Source organism: Ranitomeya imitator, chromosome 4 (assembly GCF_032444005.1).
Source record: "Ranitomeya imitator isolate aRanImi1 chromosome 4, aRanImi1.pri, whole genome shotgun sequence".
Taxonomy (NCBI): domain Eukaryota; kingdom Metazoa; phylum Chordata; class Amphibia; order Anura; family Dendrobatidae; genus Ranitomeya; species Ranitomeya imitator.
This window is the reverse complement of record NC_091285.1, coordinates 320,467,822-320,493,803: the sequence shown is the minus strand read 5'-3', so window position 1 is coordinate 320,493,803 and position 25,982 is coordinate 320,467,822. Positions and strand designations below refer to the sequence as shown.

The 25,982-nt window shown below is 45.3% G+C and overlaps 1 protein-coding gene across 8 annotated transcripts in view; it reads right to left on the bottom strand.

The window, feature by feature from the left end:
* Window positions 1-25,982, bottom strand: part of PTPRZ1 (protein tyrosine phosphatase receptor type Z1) — a 333,611-nt gene that overhangs the window by 33,711 nt on the left and 273,918 nt on the right. For all 8 annotated transcript variants that reach the window (XM_069764885.1, XM_069764882.1, XM_069764880.1 and 5 more), the window contains 2 exons: window positions 16,405-16,539; window positions 13,539-13,702 (listed from right to left, as the gene is read on the bottom strand). In XM_069764885.1, coding sequence (XP_069620986.1) covers window positions 13,539-13,702; window positions 16,405-16,539 — 299 coding nt within the window. The remainder of the gene's footprint in view (window positions 1-13,538; window positions 13,703-16,404; window positions 16,540-25,982) is intronic.

The following is a 25,982-nucleotide window of genomic DNA, read 5'->3' as shown; positions in this document are numbered from 1 at the left end:
GAATCCAATTTCACCTGTCAGAAGTGTAGACTAGTGGCCCTTTTAGAAGAAAAGGTGCGGGGTCTGGAAGAAAGAATAGCAACTTTGAAACTCATCAAAGAGAATGAAGACTTTCTAGACAGAACAGAAGCATCTCTACTGGTCACAGAAGGTGCAAAAAGTGTCAGAGAACCTCCAAAAGCAGATGAGTGGAAGCATGTGACCAAAAGAAGCAAGAAGACCATGGAGAAATCACCAACCACACAACTGAAGAACCGATATCAAATCTTTGTAGAGGATGAAGATGGCACACCTAAGAATGAAGCAATACCAGCAAGCAAAAAAGAAAAGGGCACACAGCAACAAGTGACAGCAAAAAGTACAGCCAAGAAGCAACGAAGAGTGGTGGTGGTGGGAGACTCACTACTGAGAGGCACCGAAGCAGCCATCTGCAGACCGGACATAACTGCAAGAGAAGTATGCTGCCTTCCAGGTGCGATGATCAAAGATGTGACCGATAGGATACCAAAGCTCTTCAGCTCCAAGGACGTCCACCCATTTCTTCTGATACATGTTGGCACCAATGACACGGCAAGGAAGGACCTACCGACAATCTGCAAGGACTTTGAAGAGTTGGGGAAGAAAGTAAAGGAACTGGATGCACAGGTAGTTTTTTCTTCTATCCTTCCAGTAGACGGGCATGGCACCAGGAGATGGAACAGGATCCTTGATGCAAACAACTGGCTAAGACGATGGTGCAGACAACAAGGATTTGGATTCCTGGACCACGGTGTGAATTACTGGTATGATGGACTCCTCGCCAGAGACGGACTACACCTCAACAAACCTGGGAAACACACATTCGCCAGAAGACTCGCTACACTCATCAGGAGGGCGTTAAACTAGAAGAAGAGGGGACGGGAAGAAAAACATTAGACTCGAACAAAGACGACCCAGGAAAACATACTCAGAAGGGAGGTAAGAACATTTCTAAAACAATCCACAGTGAGGAGATTGGAACAAAACAAAATCCTCTAAACTGCATGCTCGCAAACGCAAGAAGCCTGACAAACAAGATGGAAGAACTAGAAGCAGAAATATCTACAGGTAACTTTGACATAGTGGGAATAACCGAGACATGGTTAGATGAAAGCTATGACTGGGCAGTTAACTTACAGGGTTACAGTCTGTTTAGAAAGGATCGTAAAAATCGGAGAGGAGGAGGGGTTTGTCTCTATGTAAAGTCTTGTCTAAAGTCCACTTTAAGGGAGGATATTAGCGAAGGGAATGAGGATGTCGAGTCCATATGGGTTGAAATTCATGGAGGGAAAAATGGTAACAAAATTCTCATTGGGGTCTGTTACAAACCCCCAAATATAACAGAAAGCATGGAAAGTCTACTTCTAAAGCAGATAGATGAAGCTGCAACCCATAATGAGGTCCTGGTTATGGGGGACTTTAACTACCCGGATATTAACTGGGAAACAGAAACCTGTGAAACCCATAAAGGCAACAGGTTTCTGCTAATAACCAAGAAAAATTATCTTTCACAATTGGTGCAGAATCCAACCAGAGGAGCAGCACTTTTAGACCTAATACTATCTAATAGACCTGACAGAATAACAAATCTGCAGGTGGTTGGGCATTTAGGAAATAGCGACCACAATATTGTGCAGTTTCACCTGTCTTTCACTAGGGGGACTTGTCAGGGAGTCACAAAAACATTGAACTTTAGGAAGGCAAAGTTTGAACAGCTTAGAGATGCCCTTAATCTGGTAGACTGGGACAATATCCTCAGAAATGAGAATACAGATAATAAATGGGAAATGTTTAAGAACATCCTAAATAGGCAGTGTAAGCGGTTTATACCTTGTGGGAATAAAAGGACTAGAAATAGGAAAAACCCAATGTGGCTAAACAAAGAAGTAAGACAGGCAATTAACAGTAAAAAGAAAGCATTTGCACTACTAAAGCAGGATGGCACCATTGAAGCTCTAAAAAACTATAGGGAGAAAAATACTTTATCTAAAAAACTAATTAAAGCTGCCAAAAAGGAAACAGAGAAGCACATTGCTAAGGAGAGTAAAACTAATCCCAAACTGTTCTTCAACTATATCAATAGTAAAAGAATAAAAACTGAAAATGTAGGCCCCTTAAAAAATAGTGAGGAAAGAATGGTTGTAGATGACGAGGAAAAAGCTAACATATTAAACACCTTCTTCTCCACGGTATTCACGGTGGAAAATGAAATGCTAGGTGAAATCCCAAGAAACAATGAAAACCCTATATTAAGGGTCACCAATCTAACCCAAGAAGAGGTGCGAAACCGGCTAAATAAGATTAAAATAGATAAATCTCCGGGTCCGGATGGCATACACCCACGAGTACTAAGAGAACTAAGTAATGTAATAGATAAACCATTATTTCTTATTTTTAGTGACTCTATAGCGACAGGGTCTGTTCCGCAGGACTGGCGCATAGCAAATGTGGTGCCAATATTCAAAAAGGGCTCTAAAAGTGAACCTGGAAATTATAGGCCAGTAAGTCTAACCTCTATTGTTGGTAAAATATTTGAAGGGTTTCTGAGGGATGTTATTCTGGATTATCTCAATGAGAATAACTGTTTAACTCCATATCAGCATGGGTTTATGAGAAATCGCTCCTGTCAAACCAATCTAATCAGTTTTTATGAAGAGGTAAGCTATAGACTGGACCACGGTGAGTCATTGGACGTGGTATATCTCGATTTTTCCAAAGCGTTTGATACCGTGCCGCACAAGAGGTTGGTACACAAAATGAGAATGCTTGGTCTGGGGGAAAATGTGTGTAAATGGGTTAGTAACTGGCTTAGTGATAGAAAGCAGAGGGTGGTTATAAATGGTATAGTCTCTAACTGGGTCGCTGTGACCAGTGGGGTACCGCAGGGGTCAGTATTGGGACCTGTTCTCTTCAACATATTCATTAATGATCTGGTAGAAGGTTTACACAGTAAAATATCGATATTTGCAGATGATACAAAACTATGTAAAGCAGTTAATACAAGAGAAGATAGTATTCTGCTACAGATGGATCTGGATAAGTTGGAAACTTGGGCTGAAAGGTGGCAGATGAGGTTTAACAATGATAAATGTAAGGTTATACACATGGGAAGAGGGAATCAATATCACCATTACACACTGAACGGGAAACCACTGGGTAAATCTGACAGGGAGAAGGACTTGGGGATCCTAGTTAATGATAAACTTACCTGGAGCAGCCAGTGCCAGGCAGCAGCTGCCAAGGCAAACAGGATCATGGGGTGCATTAAAAGAGGTCTGGATACACATGATGAGAGCATTATACTGCCTCTGTACAAATCCCTAGTTAGACCGCACATGGAGTACTGTGTCCAGTTTTGGGCACCGGTGCTCAGGAAGGATATAATGGAACTAGAGAGAGTACAAAGGAGGGCAACAAAATTAATAAAGGGGATGGGAGAACTACAATACCCAGATAGATTAGCGAAATTAGGATTATTTAGTCTAGAAAAAAGACGACTGAGGGGCGATCTAATAACCATGTATAAGTATATAAGGGGACAATACAAATATCTCGCTGAGGATCTGTTTATACCAAGGAAGGTGACGGGCACAAGGGGGCATTCTTTGCGTCTGGAGGAGAGAAGGTTTTTCCACCAACATAGAAGAGGATTCTTTACTGTTAGGGCAGTGAGAATCTGGAATTGTTTGCCTGAGGAGGTGGTGATGGCGAACTCAGTCGAGGGGTTCAAGAGAGGCCTGGATGTCTTCCTGGAGCAGAACAATATTGTATCATACAATTATTAGGTTCTGTAGAAGGACGTAGATCTGGGTACTTATTATGATGGAATATAGGCTGAACTGGATGGACAAATGTCTTTTTTCGGCCTTACTAACTATGTTACTATGTTACTATGTTACTAAATCATAACATTATGGACATGAAATTACTTGTGTTAAAAGGTTGTTAGGGGTCGAGTTCCCGCTTCTGCACAGGGGGAATCTCGAGCCACTTCCGCTGCGGTCTCCCATTCTTGTCCAGCCGCAGTGGAGCCTGCTCAGCAAGGACGTCGGTCCCAGCGTCTTGCTCATTCTCACTCTGTTCTGAGAGTTAGTGCTGCTTCTCCAGTCTCTGCCTTTAAAGTCAGTGCTGGTCAGCAGCGAGCGGACTTCTCTGGGACTAAGTCCTTGTATGCATGTACTGAGCATGCCCAGCGTAAGGTCTCCCGTTGGAGATCGAGGGTCATGTGCTCAGGCTCTGCAGCACATTCCATTGGTCCTCTTGGCAGGTCCTAGAAGGGCAAAAGTGCTGTGGCCACTTCCTGTGCTGCTGTTATATAAACTGCGCATGACCGCACGGCCATGCGCTAGTATTGTTTTACAATTGCTTATGTGTGTATGTTGTGAGTGCAAGTCGTCCTTGGAAACCCCTACCCTATTGAATGTCTGTTCGCGGAAGGTGTATGGCTGCTACCTAGCGCCCGACTTAGCCTACAGCACTAACACACATCACAGCGTCCTGTAGCTGTGCCTGCCAGTACGGCGCCGTGCGCCTGCCTTGCGCTTTCCATACCCGAGTCTGGGTGGTTAGTGGCGTCCGTTAGTGCGGCATCGCTCGCACTCTTGTGCACAGATTGCTTAAGGTTCTCTACACACCCAGTTGCGGTGTTACGCCAGCAAGGGTCTAATCGGGCTCCAATCCCTTCTGGGGTTAAGTCCGCTGACCACTTGCTCGCGCACTAGTGCGGTACTGCGGTCCTGTGAATTAACAGGATCGCTTTCTTCACGCTGGGTGAGGTTTAACCCACGCGTGTATACTTTAGTGTACCGCCATATTGTCTGCTAATTGCTAGCAGCAGGTTCTCTCCTGCACGGTGGACCCCGGACTGCGAACGCACCTTTATCATCTGTCTTGGTGCGTTCCGCCAGTCCTAACAGAATACTAGCGCCAGGGTCTGGCTAGTAAAATGGCGGACGATCAGCGTTTACAGCGGTACATCCAGCAGCTGGAGGGAAGGTTGGCGGCTTTTGAGCGTTCAACCTCAGCTGTGGATGTTACTGCTGTCGCTGTTCAGGCTGCAAGTGTGGCTGCAGCTACCTTGTCCACTGCCGCTCCTGTACCGACGCTATCTCGCCTCCCGCTACCAGAGAAATTTTCTGGTGACAGTAAGTCCTGTAGGGGTTTCGTGAGTCAGTGCTCAATACATCTCGAGCTTCTGGCCTCTCGTTTCCCTACAGAGCGGGCTAAGGTGGGCTTTATAATTTCCTTATTGTCGGACAGGGCATTGCAGTGGGCTACGCCGCTGTGGGAGCGTGGCGATCATGTGGTGCAGAGTGCTCCGTTATTCCTGAGCACTCTGAAACAGGTCTTTCTTGGACCTCGTGTCACCCATGACACGGCGCTCCAACTGTTGGCACTGACTCAGGGCTCGTCCTTGGTCAGCCTTTTTGCCGTCCATTTCCGCACTCTGGCATCTGAGCTGGAGTGGTCGGATAAAGCCCTTATCCCTATATTTTGGAGGGGGCTGGCTGACCACGTTAAGGACGCTCTGGCCACTAGGGAGATTCCCGCCACACTGGAGGAGTTAATAGCAGTATCTACTCGCATTGACCGCCGTTTTCACGAGCGGAGGTTAGAGCGAGCCCAGTGTAGGCAGAGGTTTCGGCTGGCTCCCACCTTCGCCAAACCTTTGGAATCTCCAGTTCAGGCTCCTGAGGTTCAGGAACCTAAGGTGGTGTCACGAGCGGGATCTAAGTCCCAGACTGCTCGTGCACTCCAGGGTTGCCAGGTTTGCCAACAGTCAGGACATCTTGCCACCAGATGTCATCAGCGGTCGAGGAAACGTCAGCGTCTAGTGGTAGTAGGTGGAGGTGCACTAGACACTGCGACGTTTGCCTCCAAATTGTCCTTTAAGGGGACAATTACCTTTGGCTCATCCTCCCACTCGGTAGACCTCTGCGTGGATTCTGGGGCGGAGGGCAATTTTATGTCTTCTGCCTTCGCCCAACGTCACGCAATACCCCTGGTTATGCTATCCCAACCAGTAACGGTACGAGTGGTGAATGGGTCGACACTCCCCGCACAGATAACACATCAGACCATCCCTGTTACTCTGTCCCTGTCGCCATCCCATCAGGAGATTATTTCTCTACTCGTCATTCCTGAGGGTATTGATGAGGTCCTGTTGGGGATACCTTGGCTACGGTACCACTCTCCTCACATCGAGTGGTCCTCAGGCAGAATTCTGGGATGGGGTGAATCATGTGGGGGTAGGTGTCACCGAGAGTGCGTTCAGGTTGCTACTACTGAGGTACCCGCAGATCTATCCTCTCTCCCCAAGCAATATTGGTCTTATGCAGACGTGTTCTCCAAGAAGGCGGCGGAGACCCTTCCGCCCCATCGCCCCTATGACTGTCCTATCGATCTCTTGCCTGGTGCTGAGCCTCCCCGGGGTCGAGTCTACCCATTATCTCTCCCGGAAACGGAGGCAATGTCTCAGTACATACAAGAGAATCTGGCAAGAGGGTTCATTAGGAAGTCAGTGTCACCTGCTGGGGCAGGGTTCTTCTTCGTGCAGAAGAAGAATGGAGAACTACGTCCATGCATAGACTACAGGGGTCTTAATGCTATCACAGTTAAGAACAAGTACCCTTTGCCGTTGATATCTGAGCTTTTCGATAGGCTTCGGGGAGCTAGAGTGTTTACGAAACTAGATCTGCGGGGTGCTTACAACCTGATTCGCATCCGTGAGGGGGACGAGTGGAAAACGGCATTTAACACCAGAGATGGGCACTATGAGTATCTGGTGATGCCCTTCGGGCTCTGTAATGCACCTGCCGTTTTTCAAGACTTTGTCAACGACATCTTCCGGGATATGCTTTCCACCTCGGTTGTAGTCTATCTGGATGATATTCTCATCTTTTCTCCAGATATTGACTCCCACCGGAGAGATGTTGGCAGAGTCTTCGACCTCCTACGGGCAAACTCTCTTTACGCAAAGTTGGAGAAGTGTGTGTTTGAGCAGGAGTCCTTACCTTTCCTGGGCTATATCATCTCCGCCCAGGGATTGGCTATGGATCCTGCCAAACTACAGGCTGTGATGGACTGGCAAGAGCCCCATTCTCTTAAAGCGGTGCAGCGCTTTATGGGGTTCATAAACTATTACCGCCAGTTCATTCCCCACTTCTCAACTCTGGTGGCTCGCTTGGTAGCCCTCACCAAGAAGGGAGCGAATCCCAAATTGTGGTCGGAAGAGGTCTCCAAGGCCTTCACTTCTATTAAGTCCCACTTTGCTAGCGCTCCCATCTTACATCGTCCCGATGTGGATAAGCCATTCCTACTGGAGGTGGATGCCTCGTCCGTTGGTGCTGGAGCAGTCCTCTACCAAAAGGATGCTCAAGGTCGGAAGCATCCATGCTTCTTCTTCTCCAAGACCTTCACGCCAGCGGAGAGGAACTACTCCATCGGGGACAGGGAGTTGCTAGCAATGAAGTTGGCCTTTTCGGAGTGGAGACACCTTCTGGAAGGTGCGCGGTTTCCCTTCCAAGTTTACACGGACCACAAAAATTTGGTCTATTTGCAGACAGCCCAGCGGCTAAATTCTCGCCAGGCCAGATGGTCCCTGTTCTTCTCCCGGTTCCACTTTTCCCTGCATTATCTCGCCGGGGAGAAGAATATCCGTGCTGACGCTCTCTCTCGCTCCCTTATGTCAACTGAGGAGGAGGAAGAGGAGCCTCGGCTTATTGTCCCTTCCGAGAGCCTGAGAACCGTGGCGCCGGTATCGCTAGAGTCTGTGCCTCCGGGCAAGACTTTTGTGCCCATTAATTTGCGACCGGAGGTTCTCTCTTGGGCTCATTCGTCCAGGGTGGGTGGACACTTTGGGACAAAGAGGACATCTGAGCTACTGGCGAGGACGTACTGGTGGCCGCATATGGTCCGGGATGTCAGGGATTACGTTCTGGCGTGTGTCTCCTGCGCCAAAAATAAATCTCCGCGTCAAAGGCCAGCTGGTTTGCTCTATCCCTTGCCGGTGGCAGATAGGCCCTGGGAGATGGTCGGGATGGACTTTGTTGTGGGTTTGCCCAAGTCTCGCGGCTGTACCATCATTTGGGTCATCACCGATCATTTCTCAAAAATGGTGCATTTGGTGCCGCTGCCGCGGTTACCTTCTGCACGGGCCTTGGCAGCGTTGTTCATCAGACATATCTTCCGCCTACATGGTATGCCAGACAAAATTGTCAGTGACCGGGGTCCCCAGTTTGCGTCTCGGTTCTGGAGAGAGCTCTGTCGTCTTCTCAGTATTGAGTTGAATCTCTCTTCCGCTTATCATCCCGAGACGAATGGGTTGGTAGAGAGGGCCAACCAGACCTTGGTCACATACCTGCGACATTTTGTTTCAGCCAGGCAGGATGACTGGGCATCCTTGCTATCATGGGCAGAGTTTGCACTGAACAACGCCGTTGCCGACTCCACTGGACAAACCCCATTCCTCCTCAACTATGGTCAGCATCCACGGGTACCTGTGCCTATGCCCGTGTCTTCCGCCGACTCCAGGGTGGCAGACTGGGCTGTGGAGGCACGGGATATTTGGGACCGCACTCAGGATGCCATTCGGGCCTCTAAGGAGAGAATGAGGTCCTCCGCTGATGCTCATCGGCGCCCCGCCCCGACCTTTGCTCCTGGCGACTTGGTGTGGCTCTCCGCCCGTAACATCAGGCTGCGAGTTGAGTCCACTAAATTTGCTCCTCGCTACTTGGGTCCATTCAAGGTCCTCGAGCAGGTTAATCCTGTGGTCTATCGTTTGGCCCTTCCGCCACGCCTGGGTATCACCGACACCTTTCATGTGTCCCTCTTGAAACCCGTGTATATGTCCCGCTTTTCCGAGTCATCTGCTGGGACATCGGGTTCGTCTACGGACGATTATGAGGTGAACGCTATTTTGGGGTGCAAGGTGGTGCGTGGTAAAAAATTTTATTTGGTGGACTGGAAGGGTTATGGCCCCGAGGACAGGTCCTGGGAACCTGTTGAGCACATTCGGGCCCCGCAGCTCATTGCTGCCTTCGAACGTAGCGAGGCCCAAGGAGGGGGGGGGCCCTAGGAGGGGGGGTAATGTTAGGGGTCGAGTTCCCGCTTCTGCACAGGGGGAATCTCGAGCCACTTCCGCTGCGGTCTCCCATTCTTGTCCAGCCGCAGTGGAGCCTGCTCAGCAAGGACGTCGGTCCCAGCGTCTTGCTCATTCTCACTCTGTTCTGAGAGTTAGTGCTGCTTCTCCAGTCTCTGCCTTTAAAGTCAGTGCTGGTCAGCAGCGAGCGGACTTCTCTGGGACTAAGTCCTTGTATGCATGTACTGAGCATGCCCAGCGTAAGGTCTCCCGTTGGAGATCGAGGGTCATGTGCTCAGGCTCTGCAGCACATTCCATTGGTCCTCTTGGCAGGTCCTAGAAGGGCAAAAGTGCTGTGGCCACTTCCTGTGCTGCTGTTATATAAACTGCGCATGACCGCACGGCCATGCGCTAGTATTGTTTTACAATTGCTTATGTGTGTATGTTGTGAGTGCAAGTCGTCCTTGGAAACCCCTACCCTATTGAATGTCTGTTCGCGGAAGGTGTATGGCTGCTACCTAGCGCCCGACTTAGCCTACAGCACTAACACACATCACAGCGTCCTGTAGCTGTGCCTGCCAGTACGGCGCCGTGCGCCTGCCTTGCGCTTTCCATACCCGAGTCTGGGTGGTTAGTGGCGTCCGTTAGTGCGGCATCGCTCGCACTCTTGTGCACAGATTGCTTAAGGTTCTCTACACACCCAGTTGCGGTGTTACGCCAGCAAGGGTCTAATCGGGCTCCAATCCCTTCTGGGGTTAAGTCCGCTGACCACTTGCTCGCGCACTAGTGCGGTACTGCGGTCCTGTGAATTAACAGGATCGCTTTCTTCACGCTGGGTGAGGTTTAACCCACGCGTGTATACTTTAGTGTACCGCCATATTGTCTGCTAATTGCTAGCAGCAGGTTCTCTCCTGCACGGTGGACCCCGGACTGCGAACGCACCTTTATCATCTGTCTTGGTGCGTTCCGCCAGTCCTAACAAAGGTAGCTTCAAATCTTAGAGAGGCAGAAGAGTATGGGAATATAAACTGATGACGACCTTTGACAGTCTTAGTGCAGGAATGAATGTGTCGCATGAATTTATGTCTTTTTACATCAACTAAGGGACTTACCCCTCAGACTATGAGGGGTCATCACAACAGAACCAGACCCCAATCAGATGACAATAAATCATTCCTTATCTAAGAACTAGTCCAATATTTATGGACATAACTGTTTATCACTCAAGGTAATTCTGCTTCATGTCACCTGTCTTATCCATGGTTTTTTTTTTTTCTGTGCTATGTTGTGCATAAATATGTGATTCTTCAGAATTTTTTTTAGTCTTTGCCTGATGAAGAGAACTGTGTAGTCTCGAAAGCTTGCAATTTGTTACCATCTTTTCAGTCAGCCATTAAAAGGTATCAACCACTGAGGACTCTCAATTTTAAATATTTTTCTAAGACACAACAGTCAGGCAAAAGCAAAGAAAAAGCCTTGAGCAAACTTCTACTCAAATCTATGCTTCTTTGAAACAAAAAAGCAAAATGGTGATACTTAACTGATGGACTATGTGTGTACAGTGGTCTGGATAAAGTCAATGCTGTCTAAATGCCACAAAATGTCCTCTTACTACAATATGCTTAAAGGTACAATTAATGCAATGTCTTTAAGGCCTATAGAGAGATGCATACTATCCCAACCATGTGGCATGGAGATAGATCTCTGTTGTTTATAGGGAGTGATGGAGTATGAGAACTACATAGGCACCAGGAATTTTTGCAAAATTAATGGCAGATTGCATATAAAACAAATATGCAAATGGCCTTTACAACATAACATTGACCTGAAATATAGGTCAAAGTTGACACTTCAGTGGTTGCATCATAAAAAAGTGAAGGTTCTGGAGTGGCCATAACAGAATCTTGGCTTCAAAATCATCGAGTTACTTTGAAATTAACTCAAATATGCAGTTCATTATAGACAAAGAAATTAGAATATCTAGAGAAATGTTTCTGTCCATGATTCTTTATTGTAATTTTGCCTTGGTACCAACATTCCAGCCATTAAATCCAGGTCAGCTGAGTAGAGCCCAGTTAAAAAGAGATTGCCGAAGGAAAGCACGTGGGCTTATACAGTTTGATCAAAATATTGAGTTAGAATTTTCTGAGGGGGTTAAATAGTTTTCAGTTATCAGTGAACAATCACTTAAAAAATGGATGTGCCTATCACGATTTTTTTTTCATTTGGAATGTGTATGCCAAGAGGAATGGACATCTTTACCACAGAGAACATAAATGACCTGAATAACTACAGTATCACAAAATATTGCAATACATGAGCAGTAGGCAGTACACAATAAGGGGTTGTCCAGAACTTTTATAGTTATAGCCAATATTTATGATACTGTAGGTCATCAATATGAGATCTGTGAGGGTGCAGTTGGCAAGCTCACTGATTAGCTGCTTCCGATGTCAGTGACAGCCGGATGTGAACAGCTGTGGAGCTGAACAGCCCAGCTATCTCAACTGCGAAGTGCCCGCAGCGGGTGCGTGGATGTGCAGTACCCAGCTGTGGCCACTATGCAGTTGTTGGAGCAGTGCCGCGTAGTTGCACAATGGGTCACATCCGGCTGCTGGCACCTGGAACAACTAAGTGGTGGGGTGTAAAAAATGACTAAGAAGGGGGCACCACGGACTATACAGTGGGATCACCCTGACCTCCAACCATGTATATTAGAAAGCAGCAAAGAGAAAAAGTGAGGGTCATATACAATGGGGATCACCACACATTGGATTTAGCAAAATAGAACAATTTTTATTACACTGAAAAACAGATGAAACAAGCAATGCAGAAAACAGACGGTTAAAAACAATTAAAAAAGCAACACACTTGTTCCTTAGAGACAAAGCCCATAATAAGGCCTACACCTGCGCTAAAGCGAATAAGGTAATATCCAATAGAAAAAATGCCTATATGGACACCACTGTGCATACACTAATGATACAGTTGAGAAGACCCATAGGTAAGTATATGAGATGTAGACAATAAGGGACAATCCTATACCACAATAATACTAATACAGTTTTCTCCCCAAAATACTGCTGAAAATACAGCCACAAAATACTGACCCTCAAAAGAGCAAGTCCCTTACTTTAGCATGCACAGAGGACTGAAGCCTCACCAATATCCCTCAGTAGGACAGCAGGCAAGTAAGCCTGTACAGAGTCTTATGTGCAGCCATGAGATACAATACCATAAACGTGTAAGGCTGGTTTCACATTTGCGTTTAAAAACGCAGCGTTTTAAACGCAAACGCATGTGGTGAAAAAAGCGCATGTAAACGCGGTAAAACACTGCGTTTTTAGACGCATGCGTTTTTGCATGTTTTATTACAAACGCGGCGTTTTGATGCGTTTACATGCGTTTGCGTTTTTTAAACGCATGATGAGAAGTGTGTGACAGCTGCCAATCATCAAAATCAACAAGAAAACCCACTATAAACAGAAATAGCTAGGGTTAGGGTTTGGTTCCCTAGTAACCCTAGGGATCCTAACCCTAACCCTAAGTGATCTTAACCCTAACCCTACCCCTAACCCTACCCCTAACCCTAAGGGATCCTAACCCTAACCCTAACTCTACCCCTAACCCTATCCCTAACCCTTAGGGTTAGGGTTAGGAGCCCAAGGGTTAGGGTTAGGGGTAGGGTTAGGGTTAGGATCCCTTTATCAATTTTATGGTGTGGGGTGGCTTATCAGTGTGTTTTCTTGTTTTTTTTTATAAAAAGGCATGGGTTTTTAACGCAACCAAACGCATGTGCTTAAAAACGCATGCGTTTACATAGACAGCAATACGTTTTTTTGCCACCAAAAAACGCAGCTAAAAATTACTACATGTTGCATTTCTGCAACACAATGCATGCATACAAAAGACGCATGCGGCGGCAAAATGCGGCAAAACGCATACAAAAAAACGCATGCATTTTTAATGTTAAGTATAGGAAAAAAACGCATGCGTTTTTTTTTGCGCTAAAACGCAGTGGCAAAAAACGCAAATGTGAAACCAGCCTTAGACACAGTCAGTAGTGCAGGTGGAGCGGAGACCCAAAGTGGTGGGGTATGCCAGGGGTTGCACCCCTATCAGTCTGATATTGATAACCTATCCTAATGATAGGCCATCAATATAAAAACAACCAACTCAAGAACTAAGTGTAGGTAGACTTTTTTTAACAGAAGAATGTTATTAATTTCCCCATGGTTTATTTGATTATTCTGCTCTTCTGTGGTGTACAATGACATATTGTAGTTTAGTATGAGGCACATTAAAAATAACCTGAATGTGTCATAAACTGTACTGCACATATAATTTTGAATATAAACAGGTAACATTACATAATTTGCTTTGCAGGATTTTATCATAAAACATATTAATTTCCCCAACCTTGGTCAGTGTTGTAACATACCTGCAATGCACCACGACTGGTCCACTGGCATTACGCTTTGCTGTAGAGGCCTTTCTTACAAATGTCAGAACAGGGAGAGAATATTCCGGAACCCCCATATCAGGCCATTGTGTATAATGGTACTGAGTTATCACACGCTCATTTAATCGTCCTTTTTGGGAACCCTGGGCGATGCAAAACAAAAACAATTACATACATGATAATTCTATTCAGTTTGTAAGCGCTGGGTATTTTACAAGGTTTTTAGGAACTACATTGTACGGATTGACTAAAATAACGTGCCGTACAGTAACACTGTCAATGTGTACTATGGCCTCCTGAACATTATATAGCCATTTCATAGTGACGTGACAAGATTCAGTATTATTCCCAATAATGATGTTTGAAGAGGGGAAACTTACAATAAAGTGGGAAAAGTAGTAAAATAATCTAAAGCTGATTTTACTCATCACATTCAATATCGTAAGGCAAGTTTCTGCATTAAGGCTACATTTAAATTGTACATTTCATACTACCCATCAATACAGTATTCCTATTTTTCAATAATTCTGCTCAAATCAGCCCTTACAAGGCTAGGGTCACAACATCTTTTTCCAACCTCTTAAAAAGGTTCTATTTTATAATAGAAAAAAATCCCGTAAAACTAAATGCAAGTGGTAGGTTTTCTGCTGCCACTGACTTCTTTTTGTAAAGAATGAAAAGACAACAAAAAATCAATTTGCCAGTGCGAGAGAAAAGGATTATTACAGTCATTCTCAAGTATACCAATCCACAATGGAATCTAGGCGTGCTGCAGTTTTTTTTTATATAATGCAACAGGTAAAATTCATAGCGTAAGCAGCATTGAAATCCACTACAAAATGTGCTTGTTACATACGGATTTCGTGGTGAGTTTATAGACCAGTTTATTTTAGGCTGCATGTCCAAGCACACCTATACTACTGAGTAGCATCTGTCACTATACAATGTACACAGAACGCCATAGTGTGAGTTATATACAGCTCAACAACTGAGCTCTGCTAGATCTGCAGCAGAGAAAACCGTGAATGTCATAACTGTTGTACCCAGTAAACTGTGATACATCGCTGGAATAAGGGTCTCAGTCCCTACATCGTGCTGCTGTCAGACTACATGGTTAAAAAAAAACTGCTGACAGATTCCCTTAAAGCCACAACACATATATTATGTATACATCCATCTCTTCAGCTGACTAGCCAGCAATCAGCACTTTGACTCATGTATCTTATCCTACAGACATCATTCTATATCAACAGGAACTGACCTCTTTGCACAGCATATCATTATCTTCTATTTAGGCCTAAAAAGTGACTTAGTTCTAGGATAACTGGAATTGGAGGCTACAATTTCATGCTAACAATCGCCCTCAGGACAGAGGTCAACTTCCATGATGCAAAGTTACCAATCTTTTTTAGATTTCTATTAGTTATAGATCTCCTCCTGACGAAGGGACGAAACGCGCGTTGGGGTGCTTGGGACAACTACACATAACGGCCCACCCTTAATGTAAGTGCTATCGGCTAACAGATGTCAATTTGGTCTCATGAGCACGTAGTTTACAGCTGATATAGTATAGCCTAAGGGACCATGCAATATGATTATACCATGCACTACAAACATAGGGTTTCTTTGGTCAGATTGGTGTTGGAATATTTCCCTATTATTGGTTAAAGTAGTGACCTGAAATCTGTTATTGTTTTTTTTTATTTACTAAGTATTATGTATGTCTAAACTTTGTTTAGCTTATTGTAATAAAAACGGTATCTTTTACTTGGCACAGTATACTGGATTCTTTCTTGTGGTTATTTAATGTTTATCAGTTTTTTTGTGCCCTGGTTATGGGGAGGGATTTTGTTGCTATGGTAGTTATAGATCTGTATTACCAGACAGTAAAAAAGATATTTCGTGCCAGATGCATATTTAATTGCCCTGTATATTGTCATTTCTTTGATATACAATCTACACAAAATACACTAATTCTATCCTAATTAAAAAATACTAAAAATGTAACATTACTTTATTGACTACTTCCAACAATATAAATAATATACTGTCTCTTGGGAAAGTATTCGGCCCCCTCGAACTTTTCAACCTCTTACCACATATCATGCTTCAAACATAAAGATACCAAATGTCAATTTTTGGTGAAGAATCAACAACAAGTGAACAAGTGGAACACAATTGTGAAGTTGAATGAAATTTATTGCTTCTTTTAAATTTTTGTGGAAATTCAAAAACTGAAAAGTGGAGAGTGCAATATTATTCGGCCCCTTTAACGTAATACTTTGTTGCGCCACCTTTATGACTGTTATGACTATCTCTGATTTTAGGGGCTTACCGTCAGTGAAATAACACTAAAATCAGATACATACAATACGTAAGGGCTTAAAAGGAACCTTTCAGGTCCCCCGACTGTTCCCTACCACTAATATAGCATTATGCATGGCTATTTCTTTAACCACAAATGAGAAAATGAATGTAAAATAAAATTTGAATCCTGCAGCTTCGTATATGCTAATAAGGCAGAAGCAGTTAAGTGGGGCATCTTAGCCTCATTGGCATATGTGTTTGTGCAAAATTAAAATGAATTTTACAAAAATGGCAATGTTAGTGTGCAACATAAAGACATGTTTACTCCTTGTAGATTCTAAATATGTCTGCTGATTGAATAGCGCATCAGTTCGCTATACAATCAATATACCACAAATTGCTTGTTGTATGTTTTTAAAACACCCCAAAATGATAAAATGAAATAAACATGTTGATTGAAAAACACGTGTTGTAATGGAGATGTAATACAAAGACCCAAAAGCAAATTCATCAATGTTTACTTGTATCTATTACAAACCTTCTTAATTTTAATGTTCCTCAATGTAAATGTTCTCACAGTATAATAGGCCAGGACACAAGTGTTTTTCTGGGTAACCAAAAACGTGCCGTATTCTTCACTTCCATCGTTAGGCCAATACTGGTCACACTTTCTCTGCAAATCACCAAACAAATGACATTACTAGAAGAGTAGAATTTAGTCCTGAATATTACGTTAACATAAAAAAGCATTTTCCGAGTATATCTGTAAAGAAAACTGGATTTTTCCACAGTACAGCTAGTGCGTCAGCCAGGAAAACCTCTGGACACACAGACACCAACATGCCCCTAGCCTCAGGGAAAGCGTAGAACAAAAAAATGCCCTCTTTTGCTTTTAAACATATATTTTGAGTTGTGAGATTCTGACCTATAAAAGTCTTAGTCCACCTCCACTATTCAATAAAAAATATAAATTGACCTTTTAAATTAACCTAATGGCTCTTTTGATATATCTGTTTTAGTGGATAATATGTTTTTTCTTTAATAATTAGATATTAATTCTACATATTTTTTGTTTGAAATCTGTGTTGTGCCATTCCTCTATTATTTCAAGCAGAAATGTATGCATAAATTGACAACTGGGTGGTACAAGTTGTTGCTTCATACTTTAAAGGGAATCTGTTGGTAAGACCAGCCCTCCCAAGCTGTCTATATAGGAATATAGTCATAGAAAGGTGAATATAATGATACCTTGATATCTGCAATATGATGATTTAATCCAAGGAAATCCACATTTTTCTTATATGTAAATGAGATGTTAAAAGAGGGAGTTACTGGTGTGATATGTAATGGTTACCAGTGTTACGAGTATGATGTGGGATGGCCGCTCTCTGCTCTTCTGATCTCACTGCAGAGCTGTGTGTGATTATAACTGACACATCTGCTGGTTCCTCTCAGCTTCCATCTCACAGACAGGGCTTCAATATTGTTGCAATACAGCGGGGCTGTGAAAGCTGCAGCTTCTAATATGTTATTAGACAAAGTTCTGTTGTACTGTTCTGTTATTTACATGTCTCACACTGGTAACGCTTCCTTTCATTTAAAATAAGCTCTGGAGGCAGATTCTCTTGCAGATCAGGGTCCGGTCCATAGTACTGGTCAGCTCATTCACACATAAGAAAGACGTGGACTTCTCTGGATATAAAAAAGTATCAGTTTATTTAACTTATTTTATGACCTGTGTGCCCAGTGGTGTATCTAGGGGGGGCAGCTGGGGCATGTGCCCCGGGTGCAGCCGGCAAGGGGGTGCAGTCGGGCCGCCTAATTTGGCGGTCCGCAATGTTTCCCCCAGCAACTGCAGTGTGCCGCCCCCCGGATTGAGAGTCAGCTGTTCTCTGTGCCGACTGTCAAGCTAACAGCCGGCACAGAGAAGCTACAGCGCGCCGGCGCCCAACATGTGCGGACATACCACATGTGCAGCCTGTTCGGCTGCATCGGGTACCGGCGGAGATGGAGGAGGGCCCCTGCAGGGTGGTTGCGACGTGCAGGGAGAAATCCGTGCAGCTCCGCTGCCTACAAGAGAAAATAGCAGCAGAGCTGCAGCGATCTGTCTTCCTGCCCACGCTTCCTCTCACACAGGCAGCGCCTCTGGATGACGTCATCATTCAGTGGCCGGCTGTGTCAGAGGAAGACGATGAGATGCTGTGGCAGAGCGTGTGGAGAGGTGAGAGGTTTTGTATGTGTATATATACAGAGGTGCTGTGTGTGTGTTGTATGTGTGTGTGTGTCTGTATAGAGAGGTGAGAGGTGCTGTGTGTGTGTATATATAGAGGTGAGGGGTGCTGTGTGTGTGTGTTATGCGTGTGTGCATGCGTGCATGCGTAGCGCTACAGGTAAATGTGCAGAGAGGTAAATGGTTTTAAGTGTGTGTGTACGGGGAGGAGAGGCGAGGGCAATGATAGGGCTGATGGGGAGAGGGCAATAATTAGGATGGTGGGGAGGAGGAAATGATGGATGAGGTGGAATGGGCAATGATGGAGGTGGCAATGATGGAGGTGGAATGGGTAATGATGGGGGTGGGGAGAGGAAATGATGGAGGTGGTGGAATGGGCAATGATGGGGGTGAGGGGAGGCAATGATGTAGGTGGAAATTGGAATGGGCAATGATGGTGGTGGGGGGAGAATGCAATGATGGTGGGGGAGGAGGAAATCATGGAGGTGGTGGAAAGGGCAATAATGAGGGGGAAGAAATGATGGAGGTGGTAGAATGGACACGGATGGTGGTGGTGGAAAGCACACTGATGATATTGGTGGTGGAGAAAATGATGGAGGTGGTGGAATGGGCAAGTATGGTGATGGCGGCAGAAAGGACAATGATGATGGTGGTGGAAAGGGCAATGATGGGGATTGTGGGGGAAGAGAAAATGATGGATGTGGTGGAAAAGGCAAAGGAGGAAATGATGGAGGCAGTGGAATGGGCAATGATGGGAGTGCTGGGGAAGGAGGAAATGATGGAGGTTGTGGAATGGGAAATTATGGGGTGGTGGGGGAGAAAGCAATGATAGTGGTGGGGTAGAGAAAAATAATGGGCATATACAGTGGGGCAAAAAAGTATTTAGTCAGTCAGCAATAGTGCAAGTTCCACCACTTAAAAAGATGAGAGGCGTCTGTAATTTACATCATAGGTAGACCTCAACTATGGGAGACAAACTGAGAAAAAAAAATCCAGAAAATCACATTGTCTTTTTTTTTATCATTTTTTTTGCATATTATGGTGGAAAATAAGTATTTGGTCAGAAACAAACAATCAAGATTTCTGGCTCTCACAGACCTGTAACTTCTTCTTTAAGAGTCTCCTCTTTCCTCCACTCATTACCTGTAGTAATGGCACCTGTTTAAACTTGTTATCAGTATAAAAAAGACACCTGTGCACACCCTCAAACAGTCTGACTCCAAACTCCACTATGGTGAAGACCAAAGAGCTGTCAAAGGACACCAGAAACAAAATTGTAGCCCTGCACCAGGCTGGGAAGACCGAATCTGCAATAACCAACCAGCTTGGAGTGAAGAAATCAACAGTGGGAGCAATAAGTAGAAAATGGAAGACATACAAGACCACTGATAATCTCCCTCGATCTGGGGCTCCACGCAAAATCCCACCCCGTGGGGTCAGAATGATCACAAGAACGGTGAGCAAAAATCCCAGAACCACGCGGGGGGACCTAGTGAATGAACTGCAGAGAGCTGGGACCAATGTAACAAGGCCTACCATAAGTAACACACTACGCCACCATGGACTCAGATCCTGCAGTGCCAGATGTGTCCCACTGCTTAAGCCAGTACATGTCCGGGCCCGTCTGAAGTTTGCTAGAGAGCATTTGGATGATCCAGAGGAGTTTTGGGAGAATGTCCTATGGTCTGATGAAACCAAACTGGAACTGTTTGGTAGAAACACAACTTGTCGTGTTTGGAGGAAAAAGAATAATGAGTTGCATCCATCAAACACCATACCTACTGTAAAGCATGGTGGTGGAAACATCATGCTTTGGGGCTGTTTCTCTGCAAAGGGGCCAGGACGACTGATCCGGGTACATGAAAGAATGAATGGGGCCATGTATCATGAGATTTTGAGTGCAAACCTCCTTCCATCAGCAAGGGCATTGAAGATGAAACGTGGCTGGGTCTTTCAACATGACAATGATCCAAAGCACACCGCCAGGGCAACGAAGGAGTGGCTTCGTAAGAAGCATTTCAAGGTCCTGGAGTGGCCTAGCCAGTCTCCAGATCTCAACCCTATAGAAAACCTTTGGAGGGAGTTGAAAGTCCGTGTTGCCAAGCGAAAAGCCAAAAACATCACTGCTCTAGAGGAGATCTGCATGGAGGAATGGGCCAACATACCAACAACAGTGTGTGGCAACCTTGTGAAGACTTACAGAAAACGTTTGACCTCTGTCATTGCCAACAAAGGATATATTACAAAGTAATGAGATGAAATTTTGTTTCTGACCAAATACTTATTTTCCACCATAATATGCAAATAAAATGTTAAAAAAACAGACAATATGATTTTCTGGATTTTTTTTTCTCAGTTTGTCTCCCATAGTTGAGGTCTACCTATGATGTAAATTACAGACGCCTCTCATCTTTTTAAGTGGTGGAACTTGCACTATTGCTGACTGACTAAATACTTTTTTGCCCCACTGTATGAGGAAACAGTACAGGAGAATGGGGGGCATGTATGAGGAAACAATACGGGGGAATTGGGGGCATATATGAGGAAACAGTACTGGGGAATAGGGGGCATGTATGAGGAAACAGTACTGGGGAATGGGGGGCATATCTGAGGAAACAGTACGGGGGAATTGGGGGCATATATGAGGAAACAGTACTGGGGAATAGGGGGCATGTATGAGGAAACAGTACTGGGGAATGGGGGGCATATCTGAGGAAACAGTATGGGGGATGGGTGCAGACAGTATGAGGAGCGAACGGGGGAATGTATGTGGACACGGGATGAGTAGCGATGTGAAAAATGTATATGTACAGAGCACGGGGGTGAGGGTGATGGCATGTGTGGAGACAGCATGGGGAGTCAGGTGAGCAGGCAGTGTAGAAAGTGAGGGGGTAAATATATGAGGAGACACTATGGTGAACAGGGGGATGTGAGATGAGACAGTATGAGGAGGGAGGGGATTAGTGTGAGGAGACAGTATGGGGGGAGAAAAGTGATTGGGCACAGAATAGAAACGTAGTAGTGGGGGCATAGCATGGAGGGACAGTGTAAGGGCACAGCCAGAGGGGACAGTATAACAAGGAGGGGGAGTGTGATGAGAGTACAGTATAAATACTGAGCCCTATAGGGAGACAAAGTATGAGAGGACAGTGTGAAGAGGGGGCAGGTATGGAAAGGAGAGATCAGTGTGAAGAGCATGTACCATAAGAGGGACAGTGTGGGGGTCATATTTTGTGCAGACAATATAGTGAGGGGCAATTTTTTATTCAGGAGTATTATAATGACACTTATATCTTTAAGGGTATCGTGTGGAGATTTTCTGCAAAAGAGTGGAGAAGATGGAAGTCTGCAGCGACGGCTGTGGATGAGAAAACTCATCATGAGGTCTGGACAAGATGAAGAAAAGAAGGAGAACGACTCCAGTGAAGACATCATCTATAAGGTACCTGGATGTAAATGTTATTTGTGATACTAACTAACTCATGTTTTTATTTATGTTAGGAGCATTAAAGGGGATATCCAGGTTTGTGATGAGTCTGCAGTCATTCATTGTGACTGCAGACTTCTGACTTCTCACAGTGCACACTGCACGCTGTCAGGATTCTCTCATGCTGGCGATTTAGATACATGTGGTCACATGCTGACTAGACATGTGTGGCCTCACTCAATAAAAATGAACTGACTGAGGCCGGGCATGTCTAGTCGGAATGTGGCCAGAAGTATACAAATCACAAACTTGTGCTGACATGACTGTCCACCGGCAAGGGAGAATCCTAAAAGTGTGCAGTGCATTAGTTGTGAGAATTCAGAAGACTGCAATGTCAGGATTCAGCTCTGCAGGTTCCAGTAGTCGTCACATGGACACTTCACTCATATACGATTTTCATACTTGTGGTCCTGTGACAACGAGCTTCTCTTCTGCTTCTCTAAGTTTTTCACTGGATATTGAGAGCATTAGGGAGAGGAGCCCGTGGGTACATGACTAAGTGTGCAAATCGCATATGTCCTGGGGGGGGTGCCAAAATGAATTCTCGCTCCGGGTGCCAGAAACCCTAGATACGCCTCTGTGTGTGCCTGTAAAAATGGCTTAGCAGAGCTCATCTGTTATGATTAGGTAATTCAGAACCACAATGGACCTTGAAGTTCAGAGCACACAAAGTGACTTGACAATAACCAAAAGACATAGGACGAGCTCTGAGACGTGGGAACTCTGCTGACCGCAATCCCTAATCCTATCCAACCACACTATAGGCAGCCGTGGATTGTGCCTAACGCTCCCTATGCAACTCAGCACAGCCTGAGAAACTAGCTAGGCCTAAGATAGAAAAATAAGCCTACCTTGCCTCAGAGAAATACCCCAAAGGAAAAGGCAGCCCCCCACATATAATGACTGTGAGTAGAGATGAAAATACAAACGCAGAGATTAAATAGATTTAGCAAAGTGAGGCCCAACTTACTGAACAGACCGAAGATAGGAAAGATAACTTTGCGGTCAACACAAAACCCTACAAACAACCACGCAGAGGGGCAAAAAGACCCTCCGCACCGACTAACGGTACGGAGGTGCTCCCTCTGCATCCCAGAGCTTCCAGCAAGCCAGAAAAACCAATTAAGCAAGCTGGACAGAAAAAATAGCAAACCAAAAATAACACAAGCAAAACTTAGCTTATGCAGAGCAGACAGGCCACAGGAACGATCCAGGAGGAAGCAAGACCAATACTAGAACATTGACTGGAGGCCAGGAACAAAGAACTAGGTGGAGTTAAATAGAGCAGCACCTAACGACTTCACCACATCACCTGAGGAAGGAAACTCAGAAGCCGCAGTACCACTTGTGACCACAAGAGGGAGCTCTGCCACAGAATTCACAACAGTACCCCCCCCCTTTGAGGAGGGGTCACCGAACCCTCACCAGAGCCCCCAGGCCGACCAGGATGAGCCACATGAAAGGCACGAACAAGATCGGCAGCATGGACATCAGAGGCAAAGACCCAGGAATTATCTTCCTGACCATAACCCTTCCACTTAACCAGATACTGGAGTTTCCGTCTCGAAACACGAGAATCCAAAATCTTCTCCACAATATACTCCAACTCCCCCTCCACCAAAACCGGGGCAGGAGGATCAACAGATGGAACCATAGGTGCCACGTATCTCCGCAACAATGACCTATGGAATACGTTATGGATGGAAAAAGAATCTGGAAGGGTCAAACGAAAAGACACAGGATTAAGAACCTCAGAAATCCTATACGGACCAATGAAACGAGGCTTAAACTTAGGAGAGGAAACCTTCATAGGAATATGACGAGATGACAACCAAACCAAATCCCCAACACGAAGTCGGGGACCCACACAGCGTCTGCGATTAGCGAAACATTGAGCCTTCTCCTGGGACAAGGTCAAATTGTCCACTACATGAGTCCAAATCTGCTGTAACCTGTCCTCCACCGTATCCACACCAGGACAGTCCGAAGACTCAACCTGCCCTGAAGAGAAACGAGGATGGAACCCAGAGTTGCAGAAAAACGGCGAAACCAAGGTAGCCGAGCTGGCCCGATTATTAAGGGCGAACTCAGCCAAAGGCAAGAAGGACACCCAATCATCCTGATCAGCAGAAACAAAGCATCTCAGATATATTTCCAAGGTCTGATTGGTTCGTTCGGTTTGGCCATTAGTCTGAGGATGGAAAGCCGAGGAAAAAGACAAATCAATGCCCATCCTAGCACAAAAAGCTCGCCAAAACCTCGAAACAAACTGGGAACCTCTGTCAGAAACGATGTTCTCTGGAATGCCATGTAAACGAACCACATGCTGGAAGAACAATGGCACCAAATCAGAGAAGGAAGGTAATTTAGACAAGGGTACCAAATGGATCATCTTAGAGAAGCGATCACAAACCACCCAAATGACCGACATTTTTTGAGAGACGGGGAGATCCGAAATAAAATCCATAGAGATATGTGTCCAAGGCCTCTTCGGGACCGGCAAGGGCAAAAGCAACCCACTGGCACGAGAACAGCAGGGCTTAGCCCGAGCACAAATCCCACAGGACTGCACAAAAGAACGCACATCCCGCGACAGAGACGGCCACCAAAAGGATCTAGCCACTAAATCTCTGGTACCAAAGATTCCAGGATGACCAGCCAACACCGAACAATGAACCTCAGAGATAACTTTATTCGTCCACCTATCAGGGACAGTTTCTCCGCTGGGCAACGATCAGGTTTATTAGCCTTAAATTTTTGCAGCACCCGCCGCAAATCAGGGGAGATGGCAGACAAAATTACTCCCTCTTTGAGAATACCCGCCGGCTCAGACAAAACTCCTAGACAGGGCAACCGCCTTCACATTTTTAGAGCCCGGAAGGTACGAAACCACAAAGTCAAAACGGGAGAAAAATAGCGACCAACGAGCCTGTCTAGGATTCAACCGTTTGGCAGACTCGAGATAAGTCAAGTTCTTGTGATCAGTCAAGACCACCACGCGATGCTTAGCTCCTTCAAGCCAATGACGCCACTCCTCGAATGCCCACTTCATGGCCAGCAACTCTCGATTGCCAACATCATAATTTCGCTCAGCAGGCGAAAACTTCCTGGAAAAGAAGGCGCATGGTTTCATCACCGAGCAATCAGAACTTCTCTGCGACAAAACAGCCCCTGCTCCAATTTCAGAAGCATCAACCTCGACCTGGAACGGAAGCGAAACATCCGGTTGACACAACACAGGGGCAGAAGAAAAACGACGCTTTAACTCTTGAAAAGCTTCCACAACAGCAGAAGACCAATTGACCACATCAGCACCCTTCTTGGTCAAATCGGTCAATGGTTTAGCAATACTAGAAAAATTACAGATGAAGCGACGATAAAAATTAGCAAAGCCCAGGAACTTTTGCAGACTCTTCAGAGATGTCGGCTGAGTCCAATCATAGATGGCCTGGACCTTAACAGGGTCCGTCTCGATATTAGAAGGGGAAAAAATGAACCCCAAAAATGAAACCTTCTGAACACCAAAGAGACACTTTGATCCCTTCACAAACAAAGAATTAGCACGCAGGACCTGGAACACCATTCTGACCTGCTTCACATGAGACTCCCAATCATCCGAGAAGACCAAAATATCATCCAAGTATACAATCAGGAATTTATCCAGGTACTCTCGGAAGATGTCATGCATAAAGGACTGAAACACCGATGGAGCATTGGCAAGTCCGAAAGGCATAACTAGGTACTCAAAATGGCCCTCAGGCGTATTAAATGCAGTTTTCCATTCATCGCCCTGCTTAATACGCACAAGATTATACGCACCACGAAGATCTATCTTGGTGAACCAACTAGCCCCCTTGATCTGAGCAAACAAATCAGATAGCAGCGGCAAGGGGTACTGAAATTTGACCGTGATTTTATTTAGAAGGCGGTAATCTATACAAGGTCTCAGCGAACCATCCTTCTTGGCCACAAAAAAGAACCCCGCTCCCAATGGCGACGATGACGGGCGAATATGACCTTTCTCCAAGGACTCCTTCACGTAACTCCGCATAGCGGCGTGCTCAGGTACAGATAAATTAAACAGTCGACCTTTAGGAAACTTACTACCAGAAATCAAATCGATAGCACAATCACAATCCCTATGCGGAGGTAGGGCATTGGACTTGGGCTCATCAAATACATCCCGGTAATCAGACAAGAACTCTGGGACCTCAGAAGGGGTGGATGACGAAATAGACAGAAATGGAACATCACCATGTACCCCCTGACAACCCCAGCTGGACACAGACATTGATTTCCAATCTAATACTCGGTTATGGACTCGTAGCCATGGCAACCCCAACACGACCACATCATGCAGATTATGCAACACCAGAAAGTGAATATCCTCCTGATGTGC